The following is an 18499-nucleotide window of genomic DNA, read 5'->3' as shown; positions in this document are numbered from 1 at the left end:
TGAGCTGAGAGCAAGACCTCTGTCCCACAGGAAAAAGAGCTCCTGCCCCCAAGACCTCCCAGCTATATGAGAACTCAGTAGTGGTAAATGAAAAGATCCATGAATGCTGCACTTGTAAGTCTTTAGATTTTTCGTCAGGAAGGGATCAGGGATCTGACAAGCACTGGGTAGCCCTGTCTACCTCCTTCCCACCTTTAAGCTCCAGGGTGAAAAGTGCCATGCTAGCTTATTTGTTCCATCTTCTTCAGCAGCACAAATTACAGAAATGGAAGTGAAAACACACTAGAAGCCCAATGGCTGATACCTTACCCACCCACAATAATATATATGATGATGTGCAAGAATGTTGTGCAGGCAGGCATCCATTTTGTATTTCCAAACTGTCTGCAAAATATCAGTTAGGGGGATGGGGGTGTGGAGCAGGGAAGAGCTGTAACATTGTCACCTTCTGTTTTTGACTTACGGGTCAATCACCAAATTTGTTGAAATTTCAAAAAGGTTTTAGATACGATCCAACCATTTTATAATGGTTAAGTACTGTGATTATCTGCTGTACAGTGGCTAAACAAAAAAAAAGGCATATGTTGGCAAAGAATATAGACACTTAATAGGTGACAAATAAACATGTTATGTACCCTGATTTATTTTTCAAAAAAAAATTGCTGAGTTGAGGATGAAAAGATCATAATTTGGTACAACAGAAATCTAAAACCTATGAATATAATTTAATACACCAGTTCTACAAAGGGAAAGCTTTCTTCCTGTTAATAATATTAGTATTGTCAGACATTCACTACATCTTTACCAGTATGTGTGGATTCTGTCGTGCTAGAATCTTTATTATGTTCTGGTGCTTCGGTAAAAGCTGATTCAAAAGCTGCTTCTTGTTCCTCCAGTGATTCAATAACTTTAGGTCCATTTGCAGTTGTAGAACCTTCACGTGGCTGTTTCTCTGCCAAGCGTTGCAACGCTGCTGGCCTTCTGCCCCGTCTTTTACCTAAAATTCTGACATAATTGGCTGGCACTAATCCTGTTGTTTGACCATCTAAACTGGCCATCAACCACCCACGTACTTTGGGTTGCTGTTCTGAAAAGAGAAGGAAAACGGTTAAGCATGCTTTATACCAATACCAAATGAAGTATTTGGGACTAGGTGTTACAATCAAAGTTTGAAATGAATTCACTCCAAACTGTTGTAAAGCCTTATTTTAAACTTCAATGAATGTGAAATTCATATCAGTTCTTTCACCATTTTTGACTAGGCATCAAATGTGATACAATTCATATTCAACTGTAAATTAGGTCTTAATCATTTAAATACAAAGCCCATTAGGATCATTTTACAGCATGTTTAAGCCTTCCAATATTATTTGTTTCATAATATACAAGTATAGATGACTAAGGGGTTCAGTTAGTTCAATTGGCTGAACTGGGAGAAAATGAGACTACAGATGCTGGAGACTATGGTACCGGAAAAAACACAACAGGTCAGACAGCATCCAAGGAGAGTTGACATTTTGGGCATAAACCCTTCATCAGGAATATGGATGGGGAAGGGGGCTGAGAGATAAATAGGAGATGGGGGTGAGGCTGGGGGTAAGGTAGGTTGGATGACGATAAGTGGATGCAGGTGAGAGGTGATTGTGATAGGTCAGTGGGGAGGGTGGAGTAGATAGGTGGGAAGGAAGATAGACAGGTAAGTCAGGTCAAGAGGGTTGGATCAGGCATGAGGTGGGCGATGGGGAGATTTGGAAGCTGGTGAAGTCAGTGTTGATGCCGTGTGATCGTAGGGTCCCGAGGCGTAAGATGAGGTGTTCTTCCTCCAGTTGGCAGGTAGCTTTGATTTGGTGGTAGAGGAGGCCTAGGATTTGTATGTTCCTACGGGGATTATGAGGGGGAGTTGAAGTGGTTGGCCACAGTGGGGGGGGGGGGGGGGGGGGGGGGGTTGTTTGGCACAGGGTTTGCAAAGTAGCGTGATGCTAACAGTGTGGTCTCAATTTCTGCACAAGCTGAGATACACTGAATATCCTTGAAGGACTCTCTTTCTCAACCTTGCACATCACCTGAGGCAAGGTGACTCTCAGCTTATACCACCAGTCTTTTCACTCTAATGAGAGCGTAATCCTATGGTCCACTAGGACTATGACAATTTTACCTGTTCAGATGACTAACACGTGCAAAGCATTTCAAATATCGTTCACGCTAATACATGCTTTTTCCTACCTTCTTTTTCCTTTTTAAATTTGTTTCATTTGTTGAGCTTTCACAGTTTGCTCAATATTTAAATCTAATGTCTCTTGGCCAAAAATTTTATTTTTATATTTCTTTGAGTTTTTTTTCACCTATTCTCTTTACACTTATGCACCCACCATCTGTCTTTTGTGCGCTCAGTTCCAAATTCTATCATCTTGCATTATCCTACTGTTTTTATGTTAATCATGGTCTGTCTTTCTTCATCACTGTATCATTTCTAAGGTTAATTTTACATAGTTCATTGCCCAAATGAACATTACCAATCTATTAAACAATGAACTATTTTATCTTTCTGGAAAAGGGCGTTGCAGTTGGAGCATAAGGGAGGAAAATGTATCTTTAAAGTTGAGATAAAAGGTAACATTCTAAACCCCTTAGTCATCCATACTTGTATATTATGAAACAAATGATATTGGAAGGCTTAAACATACTGTAAAATGATCCTAATGGGTTTCTATTTAAATTATTTAAACCTAATTTATAGTTGAATATGGGTAATATCACATTTACTGCTTATTCCAAAATGAAGAAATGATATGTGCTATTGATGGAGAGAATGTGGTGCTGGAAAAGTACAGCCGGTCAGGCAGCATCCAAGGAGCAGGGGAATCGACCTTTCGGGCAAGAGCCCTTCATCAGGATGTGCCTGAGGAAATAAATTCTCATGACTTACATGTGCAACTGGCCTACCAGCATTCATTGAAGATTGGCCAAGAGTGTAATCTGGTTACCAATAGAACCAATGAGTGACTGCTTTCAGAAGGAGAAAATAGTCTTAAAAATTGTAAATTAGCTCTTTTGTCATTCAACCTTTGTCATCTTCTTTTACTGCTTTAATATTCAACTTTTACCATACTTAAGGAGAAAAAATGCACAAGTTGAATATGTTCATAGCTGTTGTTCAGTTTAGTACACCAACTGTAAATTGAAAATGTAGTTGAATAATTCACCTTTAGGAGCAAGGTTCAGCAGGTCACCTGAACGAAATGTGATCTCTTCTTCTGAGCCAGCAGTGAAGTCATATTCTGCTCTTGCTACAACATGATCATCATCTCCATTTGCCCAACTTGTTGATTCTTCTTTCAAAATAGAGGAAAGTGTATCAGCAAATTAACATATACAATAACCAGCCATGAACACGGATGGAAATTTGAAGAACAAAAGTATAAACACTCTGTAATTTGATGTCTGATTCTATACATTGGTAGCAGCTTAAACAGATAGCTAATACAGCAAAACTCCTATAATTGGGCCCTTGCCAGCACAAAACTGGGCAGCATTGATTATATTTCAGGAGAGCCTAAGTAATTCTTCTAACAGACTGCTATTCTAGTCATAGAAACAGGAGCTTGAATCGACTATATCGCTCCTTAGATTGATCATATTGAATGGTGGAACAATGATCTGAAAATGCCTCAATTCCACTTTTCTGCCTTTTACCCCATATGCCTTGACTCCCTTACTTATTACAAATCTGTCAATCTCAGCCTTCAACATACTTAATGATTCAGCCACTAAAGCCCTCTGCAGAAAAGAATTCCACAGATTCTTTACGCTCTGAAAGAAGATATTCCTCCTCATTTCTATCTTGAATGGGTGACTACTTAGTCTGAGCTTATGCACTCTGGTCCTAGATTCTACAAGATAAAATAACCTTTCAGTATCTAAGCCCCCTGTAAGAATCTTACAGGTTTCAAAAAAGTAAAACCCCATTCCATTAAACTCCAATGAGTATAGGCCCAACTTATTCAACCAATCTTCATCAGAAAACCCTGCCATACTCAGGATCAACCTAGTGATCTTTTTCTGGACTGTCTCCAATGCCAATACATCTTTCCTTAGATAAGGAATCCAAAATGCTCAAAGTATATTGTCTAACTTGTGTCTTGTATAGTTTTAACAAGACTCTGATATTTTGTACTCCATTTCCTTTGAAATGAAGCCCAAGTTCCATTTGCCTTCCCATTACCTACTGAACTAGGATGCTAGCATTTTTGGTTATTGCATGAGGGACCCCAAGTTCCACTGCACAACAACTTTCTGCAGATTTTCTGTTTAAACAATATTTATTATTTCTATTCTTCCTGTCAACATGTGTAACCTCCCAATGTGCCACACTGTATTCCATCTGCCAAGTTTTTGCCCACACATCTAACCTATCCTCTCCCTCTGCAGACTCTTATCCTCACCACTTGCCTTCTCACAAATTTGGGCCATAGTACATTCATTCCCCTCATCCAAGCCATTAATTACTTTTATTATTCAAGGCATATGGGCATCACGAGTTGGGTCAGATTTATTGCCAACCTTAAATGCTTTTAAGATGATGGCAGCAATGAGCTGCTTTCTTGAAACCCTGCAGTCCATTTGCTGTAGGGAGATATGCAATGTCATTAGCTGGATAAAACGTTATTAGGTCACAATAGAGTGTTATATGCAGTTCTGGAATCCACATTAGAGGAGGCATGTGATAGCCCTGGAGAGGGTGCAGAGGACATTTACCAGGATGTTATTTGGGTTGGAGTGTATCAGTTATGAAGAGAAATTGGACAGACTGGGGATGATTTCCTTCGAGCTGAGGAGTTTGAGAGGGAACATGATTGAGATGTATAAAATTGAGGAGCACGGACAGGAACATTTCCCCTTGACAGAGGGATCAATGACAGACTTAAGATTAGGGGCAAAAGGTTTAGAGGAGATGTGAGGAGAAACTTTTTCACCTAGAGGATGGTGGGATTATTAAATGCCCTGCCTATAAGGGTGGTAGAGGCAGAAATCCTCATAACATTTCAGATTTATTTAGACATGCACTTCTGATGTCAAGACATACAAGGCTACAAGCCAAATACCGGAAAATGGGATTAGAATAATCAAGTGGTTGTTTTTGACCAGTGAGGACAGAATGGGCCAAAGGCCCTTCTTCTGTGCTGTAGATCTCTAAGTCGCTATGGAGGGAGTTGAAGGATTTTGACACCGTGATATTAAAGGAATGGTGATAATTCCAAGTCAGGATGATGAGTGGCTTGGATGAGAACTTGCAGACAATAGTGTTCCCACATTTGTTGCCTTTGTCTTCTAGATCGAAGGTTTTGGATGTGCTGTCAATGGAGCCTTGATGAATGTCTGGAGTGCATCTTGTAGATAGCAGACAGTGTGCAGGCTAGTTTTCAAATCCAGAACTATTAATCCTTAAAGCCTGTTGTCATAACTTCAGATCAGAGTATTATTATTGTTGTTGTTGTCCATCTGTGCACTCTATCTGAAGTTTCAACATTTATCAGAGTAGATTTCACAAAGGAATACATTATTTCTAATTAGCAAGAAATACTGAATTTGATGTAGAAATATTTTAGATTAAGAAAGAACATTGGTAGCTCATGGTTCTAGTTGATTATGGTCTAACTCTCATTAATTTGCAGAATATTCCAGCCCTGCTGATTCAAATCTAACATGTCACTCTATCTTGAGTTGGAAGCAGCCTGAATTGATGTAGATAAATTGTCCCTCCCTGTGCACAAGCAGTGCATTCAACTTTCCCTCAATTACTTTACAACAAAATACCCATGATTTTCTTCCTCCTGTGATGTATATAAGGGAAAAGAATAATGTTTTGGACATTAGAATTTCACTATAGATCTAAAATGTTCAAACACAATAGGACAGAATGGTGACAATTACCAAGTATAGAAAAAAACATGAATGTAAGAAGTGTTTAGCCAAATGTTTAAAGTGATTATTTCCCTGGTAGAAGGGCACTGACTATTTCTTGTCCTCAGTCACAACAATTTCTATATCTTTAATTGAAAGAGATTTTATCACCTGGTTCTTCTGAAGTAGCTGAGCTCAACAGTTTCCATATAAGATATGGACCTCCAAGAACAACTGCGAAGAACAGAAAGATGGGCCAGGATTTGCCCGACCCAGGTACTTTGTCTTCAGCACCAGCTGGAACCAGAGCACTGTCTGCCCATAAATCCTCAATCTCAGAGTTGTTCCGTAGGCCCAGTATCCTTTGTAACTTCCTATACATGTACTTCAAAGTTCTGATCAACGCAAATGCCGAGAGAACTTTGGTAAAATGCACTCGAAGTCTGGAAAAGTGATTTGCAACATCCAAGACGGCTCTGAAACTGTTGTACACTGCTGAAAAAGTAGCCTCAAGCATCATACTGACAGAAGCAAATGCATGAACAATACTTTCAATGGACTGAAATGCTCCTCTACTGCTTTCTTCAGCCTGGCGTACAAACCTACTTGGAGGAATATCATCTGTTCGAAATCTGTTGTAGCCAAGACCTCCATGTCCATAATTATAGGGGCTATAGCTTCCATATAAAGAGGTTCCATATGGTGTATATGCTGGAGAGAAAGTATTATAGATAGATCTGTAAGAGCCGAAGTTACCAACTCCAGTCTGCTGTGTTGGTCTTGGAGGAAGAGGTGGTGGAATTCTTGTAATGACAGGCTGTCCTTGTCTTGTAGGTAGGCCAGATAACAGTTCAGCTGATCTGAAATGCAGCAAGTGCAAATGCAATTTTAAAACATAAACCAAATAAACATTCCTGAAGAAAAATGGTAGCAAACTTGTGTATTTGGAGAGTCGTTTTTGCTTTTGGAATTAGATTATTTGAATTATATAATACATATTTTGAAATTTGTGCTTCTAAACAATGAGAAATATTTCACCAAAGACTCTGCTTTACATGAAGATGGTTCCAACGATGTTGGTTGCAGGAGATTAACAATAATTACTAGAACAATATAATTTTAAAAGGTTCAAAGTCTGATTTGTGTTTTGTTTAAAACTAGATCAGTTAAAATGAACTTTTCCAATTTAACTCTTGCTTTTAATCAGTCTTCTTAATTTGGAATACATTTTTTGTAAGTATTTATATAGTTATGTATCACATACTTCCACCATTTCAGATAAATTAGAAATAAATCTAAATAATAAATAATTCTCAGCTGACAAATGATTTGTTTGATTTTTTTATTCCTCAGTAGTTACGAATACTTCGCAAGCAACATTTTACTAACAAATAAACAGAATATCATACTATCAACAAACAACTTAATTGGAGAGCCTGCATACAAAATTGAAGCAACAGAAGGCTATATGGCCCCTCCAGCATGTTCGGCTTCCATTCTGCATGGCCACAGGTGATACAACCTTAGCCTCAACACTTTCATGTTTCCATAACATTCAACTCCTCTGTAGATCAGAAATTTGCCTGTCTCAGCCTTGTACACATTCAGTGCCCCATATTCTACACACTCTTGGCACAGAGAATTCCAAACATTTACAACTCCCTGACAAAAGAAATTTATCCCCACCTCCACCGTAAAGGGGAGTTGTTTTTATTTTAAAACACCGGTCCTCAAGATCTAGAATACTCAATGATGGAAAACATCCTCTCAACTCTGTCCATCAGTCTACTCTGTTAAGCCACTCCAAATCTTATATGTTTCATTAAGATGATGTTATTCCTTAAAACCCCACAGGGTACAAGCTAAACCTGTTCAAAATTTACTCACAATAATCACTTCACTCTTGGAATCAACCTAGTGAATCTTCTTTGAATCAGTTATATTGTCAATATACCCTTCTTAAATAAGAGACCAAAATTGTATGCAAAACTCTCAGTGTGGTCTCACTAATGCTCTGTACAATTTGTAGTAAAACAAAGTTAACAAGATTATAATATTTGGAGATTGCCTGAAGTAATGAAAGGGGTCAGATGTCCTATACTTAATCATTACTGACTACAAGATAAGATGGCTTCGTTGTTAAAGATTAAAGATGGGGTTCAGGTTGTCAAAATAAAAAAAAATGCAGTTTGTTCACGCCTGTAAACAGCGACCGGTGCAACTTAATTGATGATAGGCAGACTGGTAGTTTCCAAGTCTCAGAGGGAGATTTTTGGAATATCAGTTTTGTAAATAGTTATATGGAAGGAACAAACAGGGGGCACACACCTTCTAATGGAGAAGAAAGACTGCAACCCCTAACTCTCATGTACATGCAGTTGGTTTTGCCATCTGGAATAGGATGTTGGCAGCATTGCTCGACTCCCAAATTGGATACATGAAAGATTTGTGATGTCCAGCTCAGTCATAATCAGTATGTCACAGTCAGCATCCCTTCTAATCCTTGCCTCAATTAATCTTGATGAAGTCCTCAGTACCAGTTCGAAAGCAAAAACAAGAATCATCCTTCTGGGGGATTTTAAAGACAGCGATGACTGTGACTTCAAACTCTGTAGATGGACTATTAGAAAATGTGAGTTAGTATTGGCCAAACAAAAAATGATCTCCTACTGACAAAGTGCACCCAGAATATAACATATCTTTTTCTACCAGTGGGCAGATACAAAATAACATGGAGGCATGTCTATTGGACATCTATAATATTTATTTCTACTTGAGGCATCAACTTATATCTGCATGAATTCAAATAACGAGACTTAATAACAAGCAACCCTGGTTGCCTTTGCAGAACAACAAAATATCACAAGTCAGTATTCCAACATCTCAAGAGTGATGCCCAAAGAAGTTAAATGACATGTGGTAGGAAGAAAAGGCTTGTAAGATCCTCAACAATTTGCTGAACGTCATTACTTTCAAACCTTTCTTAAGGCCATTTACAGACCAAGTTAAAATGGACAAAATCCTTTTTTCTCTCTTCTCAAGAGTGTCAAAGCCAAATACTAAAGTTGGAAACTCCATTGAAAACAACCCCTGAACTGCTAATCCACAGTGGAAGTTAATAACCTTCAGGCTATCTGCCAATACCATGTTAGAATCCATGGCTGAGTCACCAATGGAAGAGCTGCAAAAAGTTATCAAAAGAATGAAGCGCAACAAAGCCTGTGGCCCGGATGGTACTCCTATTAAGGCCTTCAAAGTTGCTGGGTTTTCATTCACATCAAGGCACCATACATTTATCCTATGAACTGGGACAGAACAAAAAAATCCTCCTCCCTGACTTCAGGAGTGCACTATATATGGCTGCCTCTAAGAAGGGGGGGGGGGGTAAAACTGTAGAGATATTTGCCTCTTGTCCAGTGCAATGAAAATCCTGACATAGAACAGACTCCCATGGGAAACAGGCCATTTGGCCCAACAAGCCCACACCGACCCTGCGAAGAGTAACCCACCCAGACCTATTCCCCTACATTTACCCCTGACTGATGCACCTAATCTATACATCCCTGAACACTATGGGTAATTTAACATTCCAATTCACCTATGCTGCACATTTTTTGAACTATGGGAGGAAACTGGAGCACCCAGAGGAAACCCACACAGACTAGGGGAGAATGTGCAAACTCCACACAGACAGTTGCCCGAGGCTTGAGTCGAACCCGGGTCCCTGGGAGTTGTGAAGCAGCAGTGCTAACGACTGAGTCATGGATTTTCCTGAATGACATACTTCCTGTGGCAGATACAATACTCCCAGACACAGAGTAGCTTGCAAGGAAACTCTGACATGGTCTCTGTTGCCAGACATAGCCAAGAAAAACATCAAGAATAGCACCAGGGACTCTTTGTTGCATTCACTGACCAGACCCCAAAGCATCTAACACAGTAAATGTGAGGTTCTATGGATCAGAATGTCCAAGAAGTACAATCGCAATCCTGTAATGATCGTGATGATGTGATTGCAGGCAGTTCTCCTATAATGCTGTAGTTGCGTTTCAGCAAAACCTCGCTTTGTAGAAAATTGCTTAATACAAATAATGGCACCTATGGAAAACTCTCTCAGAAAGCTACTCTCTGTACAGTACCTCTCAAAGAAAGCTGACATTAGCACATGCTCAGAACAGCAAGAAGACCAGTGCTGATATTGCCATGTGTACAGAATGAAGTGCGTAAAACAATCACCGCTGGAATTGCACTTTCACAAACAGAGGTACGCGTTCTCAAAAATACCATTCCTTAACTCCTCAGCAACATTATAAGCAAATTACGCTGCTGGAATGCACATTATTAGAGAACTACCTGTATACAGGGGAACCTCGATTATCCGAATGCTAGTTATCTGAAAATCGGATTATCCAAAGGAGATTTTGATGTCCCGATAGAAATACGACATCAAAGATGTGTTTCCAGCAGTAATCACGTCTTTTGTTTACAATGATTAAACAGGCACCATCTCCAAATGGCTGACCTCCTGCCCTCTCTCTTCACACACTTTCCCTGGAGATCGACAGAGGGGTGTACTGTAACACCCCCACCCCCCCACTGGCTTCCCAGGAATAATCTCTCCAACATTGTCCTGTATAGGGCAAGCATGGAACCTGTCAAAAATTTGCAGCAAAAAGTTGTGTGTGTGTGTGTGTATACGCACGCACTATTTGGAGACTTACCCCACAAAGACAGCAGCAGTGTTCGGTCCGGATGCCCCAGGGAGGGGCCGGGGGGGTGGGGGGACAGCGGTGGAGGGACAGCGGTGGAGGGCTGTGTTGAGGGTGGGTGCTCTCGCACTTTGTGCTGTGGGGCAGAGGCAGTGTTGGACTGGATTGGGGGGGGGGCGGGGTTGGACGGAAGGGTGGCGTTGGTGGCAGGGTCTTGCGCGCTGTGCACTGCTGCAGTCTCCTGAATAGGGAGCAGACTTTAAAACTCCGAGCCCCAACGGAAAGGCATTTAATCGATTTTCCGAATAATTGATTATCCAAATGAAACAGTGCACGCCCATCACATTCAGATAATCGAGTTTCCACTGTAACTAACTGCCTTAAGGAGGAGATCTGAAACAGACACCGTCTAAATCCAGGAGAAAGTGAGGACTGCAGATGCTGGAGAGTCGGAGTCAAAAAGTGTGGTGCTCTAAAAGAACAACAGATCAAGCAGCATCAGAGGAATAGGAGAGTCAACATTTCCTGATGAAGGGCTTATGCCCAAAATGTTGAGTCTTTAGTGAATTCTGCTTTCATAAACATATAGTTAAAAGAATATGTTTCACATCAAGATTTCTCACCCTCAAATGAGAAACTCAGACTTGTTATAAATCAGAGCTGAAAATGTGTTGCTGGAAAAGCGCAGCAGGTCAGGCAGCATCCAAGGAACAGGAGAATCGACATTTTGGGCATAAGCCCTTCATCAGGAAATGTTGACTCCAGCATCTGCAGTCCTCACTTTCTCCTTGTTATAAATCAGTCCACCCTAGAGAATTCTTTACCACAAAATCATCAATTAATCCTGTTTCATTACACATTGCCAGATCTAAAATAGCCTGTTCCCTGGTCGATTCCACATGTTCTGAATACACCGGCCTAAAAACACCCTGGGAACTCACCTTCAAGGCTACCTGTGTCAACAAGTCTTACAGTATTATTAATCTCCAATTATTTATTCATTTCTCTGTATGCTACTGTTAGGAGCTTACATACTATTTCAATCGTGATTTCTATCCCCTATTGCACAACATTTTGATCTTGAGTTAGGATCGTTTCTCCCTACTGTACTGAGCTACCCTCCTTGTTTTTCTTTCTGACTGTCCATCCAAAATGTCAAGTACATCAGGATAAGCCATTCCCAACCTTAGCCACATTGGAATTATGTCTCTGTGATGACTATCAAATTGTACCCATTTATTTCTATTTGAGATACTGATTTCTCTAACTTGTTAAAAAAGGCTGCATGAATTCAAATAAGGAGCTTTAAATTTAACTTTTTTCTCTACTCAGACTCAATTTGCTAGCATGTTTCTATGCTCTGTTCCTTCCTGTCAAAACTCTGGTTACTATTACTGATATTGCCACCCTGCAATATTGCCATGTTCTTTCTCTTTAACTTCCTCAAATTATCTTCGCATGATTCCTCATCTTTCATACTAGTTAGTTTAACTTAGTTTAGTATCATAGAGTTTTTACAACAGGGAAAGAACCCCTTTAGCCCACTGTATGAGCACAGTCATCAGGTACTTATCTATTCCCAGTTTCTTGCACTTGGCTCATAGCCTTGTATGTTATGCATTTCAAGTGCTCATTGAAATACTTCTAAATGTCTTAAGGTTCCTGCCACTACCATCCTTTCAGACAATGACTTCCAGATACTGAGACCTCTGAGCAATCTTTTTTCCCCTCAAACTGCCTTAAGTCTCTTGGTCACCTTAAAACTATGCTCCTGGTTACTGACCATTCTTCAAGGTGTGAAGTTTCTCTCTATCTACTTTGTCTATGTACCTCAGAATGTTTTACACCTCAATCAGATCCCGCTTAGCCTTTTCTGCTCTAAGGAAACAAACCCAGTCTATCTAATCTCTTTTCACATCTGAATTGCTCCAGCCCAGGCAATATCCACATGAAACTCTTCTGCACCCTCACTAATGCAATCACAATTTGGCAACCAGAACTGCACACAGGACTCAAGCTGTGGCCTAACTAATGTTACATACAGCCGAATCATAACCTCCTGCCTCTTGCATTTTATGTCTTGATTAACAAAGAGGAACTTGCATGTGACAGGAAGGCAAATGTAATGTTAGCATTCATTTCAAGAGGGCTAGAATATAACAGAATACTGCTCAGGCTGTATAAGGCTCTGGCCAGACCACATTTCGAATATTGAGGGTGGTTTTGGGCCCTCTATCTAGGAAGGATGTGCTGACCTTGGAGGTGGTCCAAAGGAGGTTTACAAGAATGATCCCGGGATTAAGTGTTGTCATATGAGGAACAGGTGAGGACACTGGGTCTGTACTTGATGGAGTTTAGAAGGATTTTTTTTGGGGGGGGGGAGCAGGAAGAGAGAGATCTGATTTACACTTATAGAATACTGAAAGGCCTGGATACAGTGGATGTGGAGAAGATGTTTGCACTAATATGAGAGACTAGGACCCGAGGGCACAGACTCAGAGTAAAGGCACGACCCTTTAGAATAGAGAGAAAGAGAAATGTCTTCAGCCAGAGGGTGGTGAATCTGTAGTATTCATTGCTGCAGAGGGCTGTTAAGGCCAAGTCATCGAGTGTATTTAAGACAGAGTTAGCTAGATTTTTGATTAGTAAGAGTTCAAGGGACATTAAGAGAAGGCAGAATGGGGTTGAGAAACATATCAACCATGATTGAATGGCAGAGCAGACCTGACGGGCTGAATGCCTTAATTCTGCTCCTATATCTTATGGTCCTATGGTGATGTTCCCATGTATATGCTGCTCTTGTCCTGTCAGATGGAAGCTGTCATGGATTTGGAAGGTGCTGTCTAAGGATCCTTGGTGAATTTCTGCAGTGCATCTAGTAGATTACATACACACTACTGCTAACGAGCTTTGCTGGTGGAGTGACTGAATGTTTGTTGATGTAGTGCCAACCAAGTGGACTGTTTTGTACTGAATGGTTCAAGCTTCTTCAGTGTTGTTGGAGCTGCACTTATTCAGGCAAGTGGGAATTACATCTCACTCCTGATTTATGCCTTGAAGATGGTGAACATGGCTTTAGAGAGTCAGGAAGTGAGTTACTTGCTGTAGCCCCTGACCTGCTCTTTTAGCCAGTTGAGTTTCTGGTTATTGCTAGAACATTCAGTGACAGTAATACCATGGAAAACCAAGAGGCAGTGGTTAGATTAGAGATGGTCATTGCCTAGAATTTGTGTTGTGGAAATCTGATTTGCTACTTTTCAACCTTTTCCATGTCCTTTGCTATGATGATAATGCCTACGTAGACCCCAACAACTGGATCATTACCCTTGCTTTTCCAGGATCCTCTCCAGGAGGAAGTGAGGACTGCAGATGCTGGAGAGTCAGAATCGAGATAGGTGCTGGAAAAGCACAGCAGGTCAGGCAGCGTCCGAGGAGCGGGAGAGTCAACATTTCGGGCATAAGCCCTTCATCAGGATTGTGGAGGGGGAAGAGGCTGAGAAATAAATGGAAGATGGGGGGAGGTAGTTGGGAAGGTGATAGGTTGATGCAGATGTAGGGTGATGGTGATAGGTTGGTGGAGATAGGTGGTACAGATCAAGAGGGCGTTATCGAGTTGGAGGGATGTATCTGGGATGAGGTGGGGGGCGGGGGATTTGGAAACTGGTGAAGTTGATCCTCTCCAGCCCTGATGAGATGTCCTTAGTCCTGGCACTGTGCATGCAACTCAGTCTTAAACACTTAAACTCTTGACTGTAGAGAATGTAGGCTATCCCCAATACAGTCTATACCAATCCTACTTCCTCTTTTCTTCCTCCAACTTATAATCTCTCAGGATCACAGTATGAGACCCTATATTTTTCTTTCAATCTTATCCCATAAATACAATGTTTATAATTAGTGATCATCATTTTGGTCAAATAGTATGCTATTGCACACTGGGCAGATTCTTTCCTTGTCTATCCTTTCGTTGCCTCAGATTCACCTGTAACCATTTCTATTCCTGGACTACTTGTTCTGATGTTCCTCAGCATTTATCCTTATCTCTCTTCTCATATACACGCTGATTCTTGCGATATCATTCAAAAACACAAAGTGCAACAATAGGGGGGCACTTGCCCTTTGAGATATTCATTAAGATAGCAGTTGATCTATGACCTCAACTCCACCTTTGGACACTATCCCCATATACCCTAATCTCTTTAGCACCTAAAAAATCTACTCATTGTTTGGAATGTATCCAACAATTGTATTTTGCTTTCTAGTGTTCCAAAGCATCACAATCCTTTGAAAGAAGAAATTTCCCAATTCAGTACTAAGTCATAGAGTTATACAGCATGGAAACAGACCCTTTGGCCCAACTTGTCCATACCAATCAGATATTCTAAACTGTTCTGGAGCCATTTGCCAGCACTTGGTCCATATCGCTCAAAACCCTCCCTAGTCATGTACCCATGCAGAAGCCTTTTAAATGGAGTAATTGTACACACCTCCTAACAACTCCTCTGGCAGTTTGTTCCATGTCTGCACTACCCTATGTGTGAAAACATTGCCCCGCAGGTCCCTTTTAAATGGTGATTGATATTTTATTCTAAGACTGTGACTAAAGTGTCCTGCCAGGGGCATTCTTTTCTCTGCACCTAACCTGTCAAGCCCATTAAGAACATTTTATGTTTCAATTTCATCAGCTCTAATTCCTTTAAATGCTAGAGAATAAAAATCATTTTCTGTTAATCTCTTCTTGCAGGACAATCCCTCATCACAGAAAGAAATCTATTAAACTTTTGTTATACTCTGAATATGACATTCTGATAAGTCTCTTTCCTCAAATCAAAACTGCACACAGTATTCCAGGTACAGCCATCACATTATCGCCCCCACCCCGCCTCCATAACTGTAGTAAGACATCTTTACTCTAAAATTCCAATCCCTTTGTAACAAACACTGATATACCATTTCCCTACATAATTGCTTGTTGTTTCTGCAAGTTAACATTCTGTGATTCAAATACAAGGACTTTTAAAATTATCTCTACACTCAAGTTGGATAACTTTACACTTTGCCACATTCTATTTGTGCATTAGTTTTCACATGCACTAATAACATCCAGGTCAACCTCACATGTCATTCACACCTTCACTACCTCTAAATTATCACACAGCTTGTCCAACATTCAATACAAGGAGAGAAATTTAAAACATTTAAATATTGATAAATCCTAGGTCTTAATCTCTGGTGCATTCACAAGGTGCCACCAATTCCATCCATCTCAGTGGCAAGAGTTTGAGACAGAACCAGACTGTTACAACTTTAGTAGGTAAAAACAATGACTGCAGATGCTGGAAACCAGACTCTGGATTAGTGGTGCTGGAAGAGCACAGCAGTTCAGGCAGCATCAACTTTAGTGTCATATTTGACTCAAAGATTAGTTCATGGTCACATATTTGTACTATCACTAAGAACATATGTTTCCAACTTCTTGACATTGCCTGACACATATAAACATACAAATCAAGAGCAGGAGTAGGCCATCCAACCCTTTGAGCCTGCTCCAGCATTCATGAAGATTGTGACTTATCAACTTGTAACATCAAACCACATGCTCAGCCATCCCTGAAAATCTTCCAATTCCTTGTGAAGAAATAATATATCTATTTCATTGTAAGAATATTCAAGGATTCTGCTTCCTGAAGGAACTTGATTGCAAAAATAGGGAAGTTATGTTTCTGTTATACAGGGCACTAATGAGACTACATCTGTAGTACTATGTATAGTATTGGTCACCTTGTTTAAGAGAGAATATAAATGTGATGGAGGAGAAGGGAGGTCCATATGCACAACTCTCCGAGAGGAAGGTTTTTGCCGAATCGGTGTTTTAAATGAATGACTCCTGATTTAGTAATGGTGACCCCCTAGTATAGATTCTTCCACAAGAGGAAATATCCTCTTGACATCTATCCACTCAAGACCCCTCACAATTTTAAATGTTCCAATCAAGTCACATCTTCCTCTTCAGCAGACACAGGTTAACTTTTCCAATGTTTCTTCGTAAGACAACCAGGTATTAACCAAGTAAACTTCCTCTCAACTGCCTCCATCACATTTATATTCTCTCTTAAACAAGGTGACCAATACTATACATAGTACTACAGATGTAGTCTCATTAGTGCCCTGTATAACAGAAACATAACTTCCCTATTTTTGCAATCAAGTTCCTTCACAATAAATGATAATATTTTATTAACTTTCCTAATTATTTGTTATACCTACTGTACTCTCTTGCCTTAGCCTATCAGATGCAGAAGTCCTCACTGATGAGGTTTATTTGAGATTACCCATGATTACCTGAGGTTTGAATACGCCAAGACTCCTCAGCCAGCTTTCTAATCTTCTACATTTAATATTAATCAAAGCTCTATCATCCAGCCCCTTGTTTACATCAAATTTTGAGAGGGGGAAGGAGAGGATAAAGGAAGGTAATTCCACAGCATGGGGTCTATGCCATCGAAGATACAGCCACCAATGATGGAAGGATTTAAATCAAACAAGTTCAAGGCCAGGATTGGCAGAACATATAGATTTAGGAAGGTTGTGAGGTTAAAGGACATGTTAGAATTATATAAACAGCTTGCCTTGGCACTAAGCTCCAGAATACCTTCTTCACAACTCTTAAATGCTCGACCATACTTTCTTCCTTCAAGATAATCCTTAAAACTTTTTACCCAGCTTTTGACACTTTTTCCTAATGTCACTTTATGTGGCCGAGTGTCAGAGTTGCTCGATTATGGCCCCAAGAAGTACCTTGGGACATTTTACAGTATTCTAACGACCCTATAGAAAATGGAAGTCAGGGTTATGATTTTATTATTAACGTTTTTGTAGCTAAAAACAGTTTCTGGAGTATAGTGATTTTTGACTCTATATAGTAATGCTGCAATTCCCGAATGTACATTTCAATGCTCAGCCCCTTTTAAGCCCAATGGGAACCGACTGCTCCCTAAAGCATTATTAGTTTTATTGTCGGGGTACTTTATGGAAGTCGTACCGATCACAAATTACACTGCAGTAAAAAGATTGATTAAGTTTACTATCTGACTTCGGAGATCTACTCAGAGCAGGAGAGGAATTTGCAGCTTTTCGAGTGTTTGGAGCACAACAAGCGGTGGCATTGTCTGGTGAACTCATCCCACACTGGGCCTGGCCATTGATGTACCCTCCGAAACATTGAAGGTTTATTACTTTTAAACTTTACGGAGCACATTTAGTGCGGTGACTTTGAAAACCAAACGACTCAAAATGAAATGCTGGAACAACTCGTTAGCATTTCGAATAAATTTCTAAACATCTGTACAACTTGCTCTCTCAGGTTCCAGCCAGCACTGAGGGAATGCTGCTACATGATTTTGGAATCGGATTCAGTTCCAAAGACGACGATATTTTAAGGGTCAATCGTGTTTTTGTTTAGCGGAAATGCCATTCAGGCTTCACACCGAGCCACGGCCGCGCACATCATTATTGCAGAATAACACTCACTGGAAAGAAGGCGCACTCAGATTTCCCGGGATCCGTCTTTCCCAAGGTTTCGGAGGCGGCTGTGACCCCATAATCTTCAGAAGAACATTCACTCCACAATGACCTCTCGGCCCTTCAGCTTCACTCCCCTCAGAAATACCCAATAGGACAAAGGGTTACATCCAGACAGACACAGCAGCCAACAGAAAAGGGGGATACATCCAGACCCAATAGACTACAGTGATACATCGGACAGGCACAACAGCCAATAGAACATGGAAATGCATCCAGTCAAACATTACGGCCAATAGTATACGGAGATACAGCCGGATCGGCACCGTAGCCAATAGGACTGCGACGTGCTCAGTAGCACTAACCAA

General features: G+C 40.4%; 1 protein-coding gene across 4 annotated transcripts; it reads right to left on the bottom strand.

Moving 5' to 3' along the window:
• Positions 1-623: 623 nt before the first annotated feature.
• Positions 624-18262, bottom strand: pex13 (peroxisomal biogenesis factor 13). Of its 4 annotated transcripts, none has more exons than XM_043696061.2 (4): positions 18141-18262; positions 6073-6761; positions 3204-3332; positions 624-1087 (listed from the first exon to the last, which is right to left on the bottom strand). In XM_043696061.2, the coding sequence occupies exons 1-4, from the start codon at positions 18209-18211 to the stop codon at positions 783-785; spliced, it is 1194 nt and encodes a 397-aa protein (XP_043551996.1). In that variant the 5' UTR covers positions 18212-18262; the 3' UTR covers positions 624-782. The 4 variants fall into 4 exon arrangements, with proteins under 4 accessions (XP_043551996.1, XP_043551997.1, XP_043551998.1 ...); XM_043696062.2 differs by having other exon boundaries at positions 3204-3329; XM_043696063.2 differs by having other exon boundaries at positions 945-1082.
• Positions 18263-18499: the final 237 nt, after the last annotated feature.

Source organism: Chiloscyllium plagiosum, unplaced genomic scaffold, assembly GCF_037043375.1.
Source record: "Chiloscyllium plagiosum isolate Xiang-an unplaced genomic scaffold, Cpla_swu_hap1 HiC_scaffold_10, whole genome shotgun sequence".
Classification (NCBI taxonomy): Eukaryota; Metazoa; Chordata; class Chondrichthyes; order Orectolobiformes; family Hemiscylliidae; genus Chiloscyllium; species Chiloscyllium plagiosum.
This window is presented reverse-complemented; position numbering and strand designations above follow the sequence as displayed.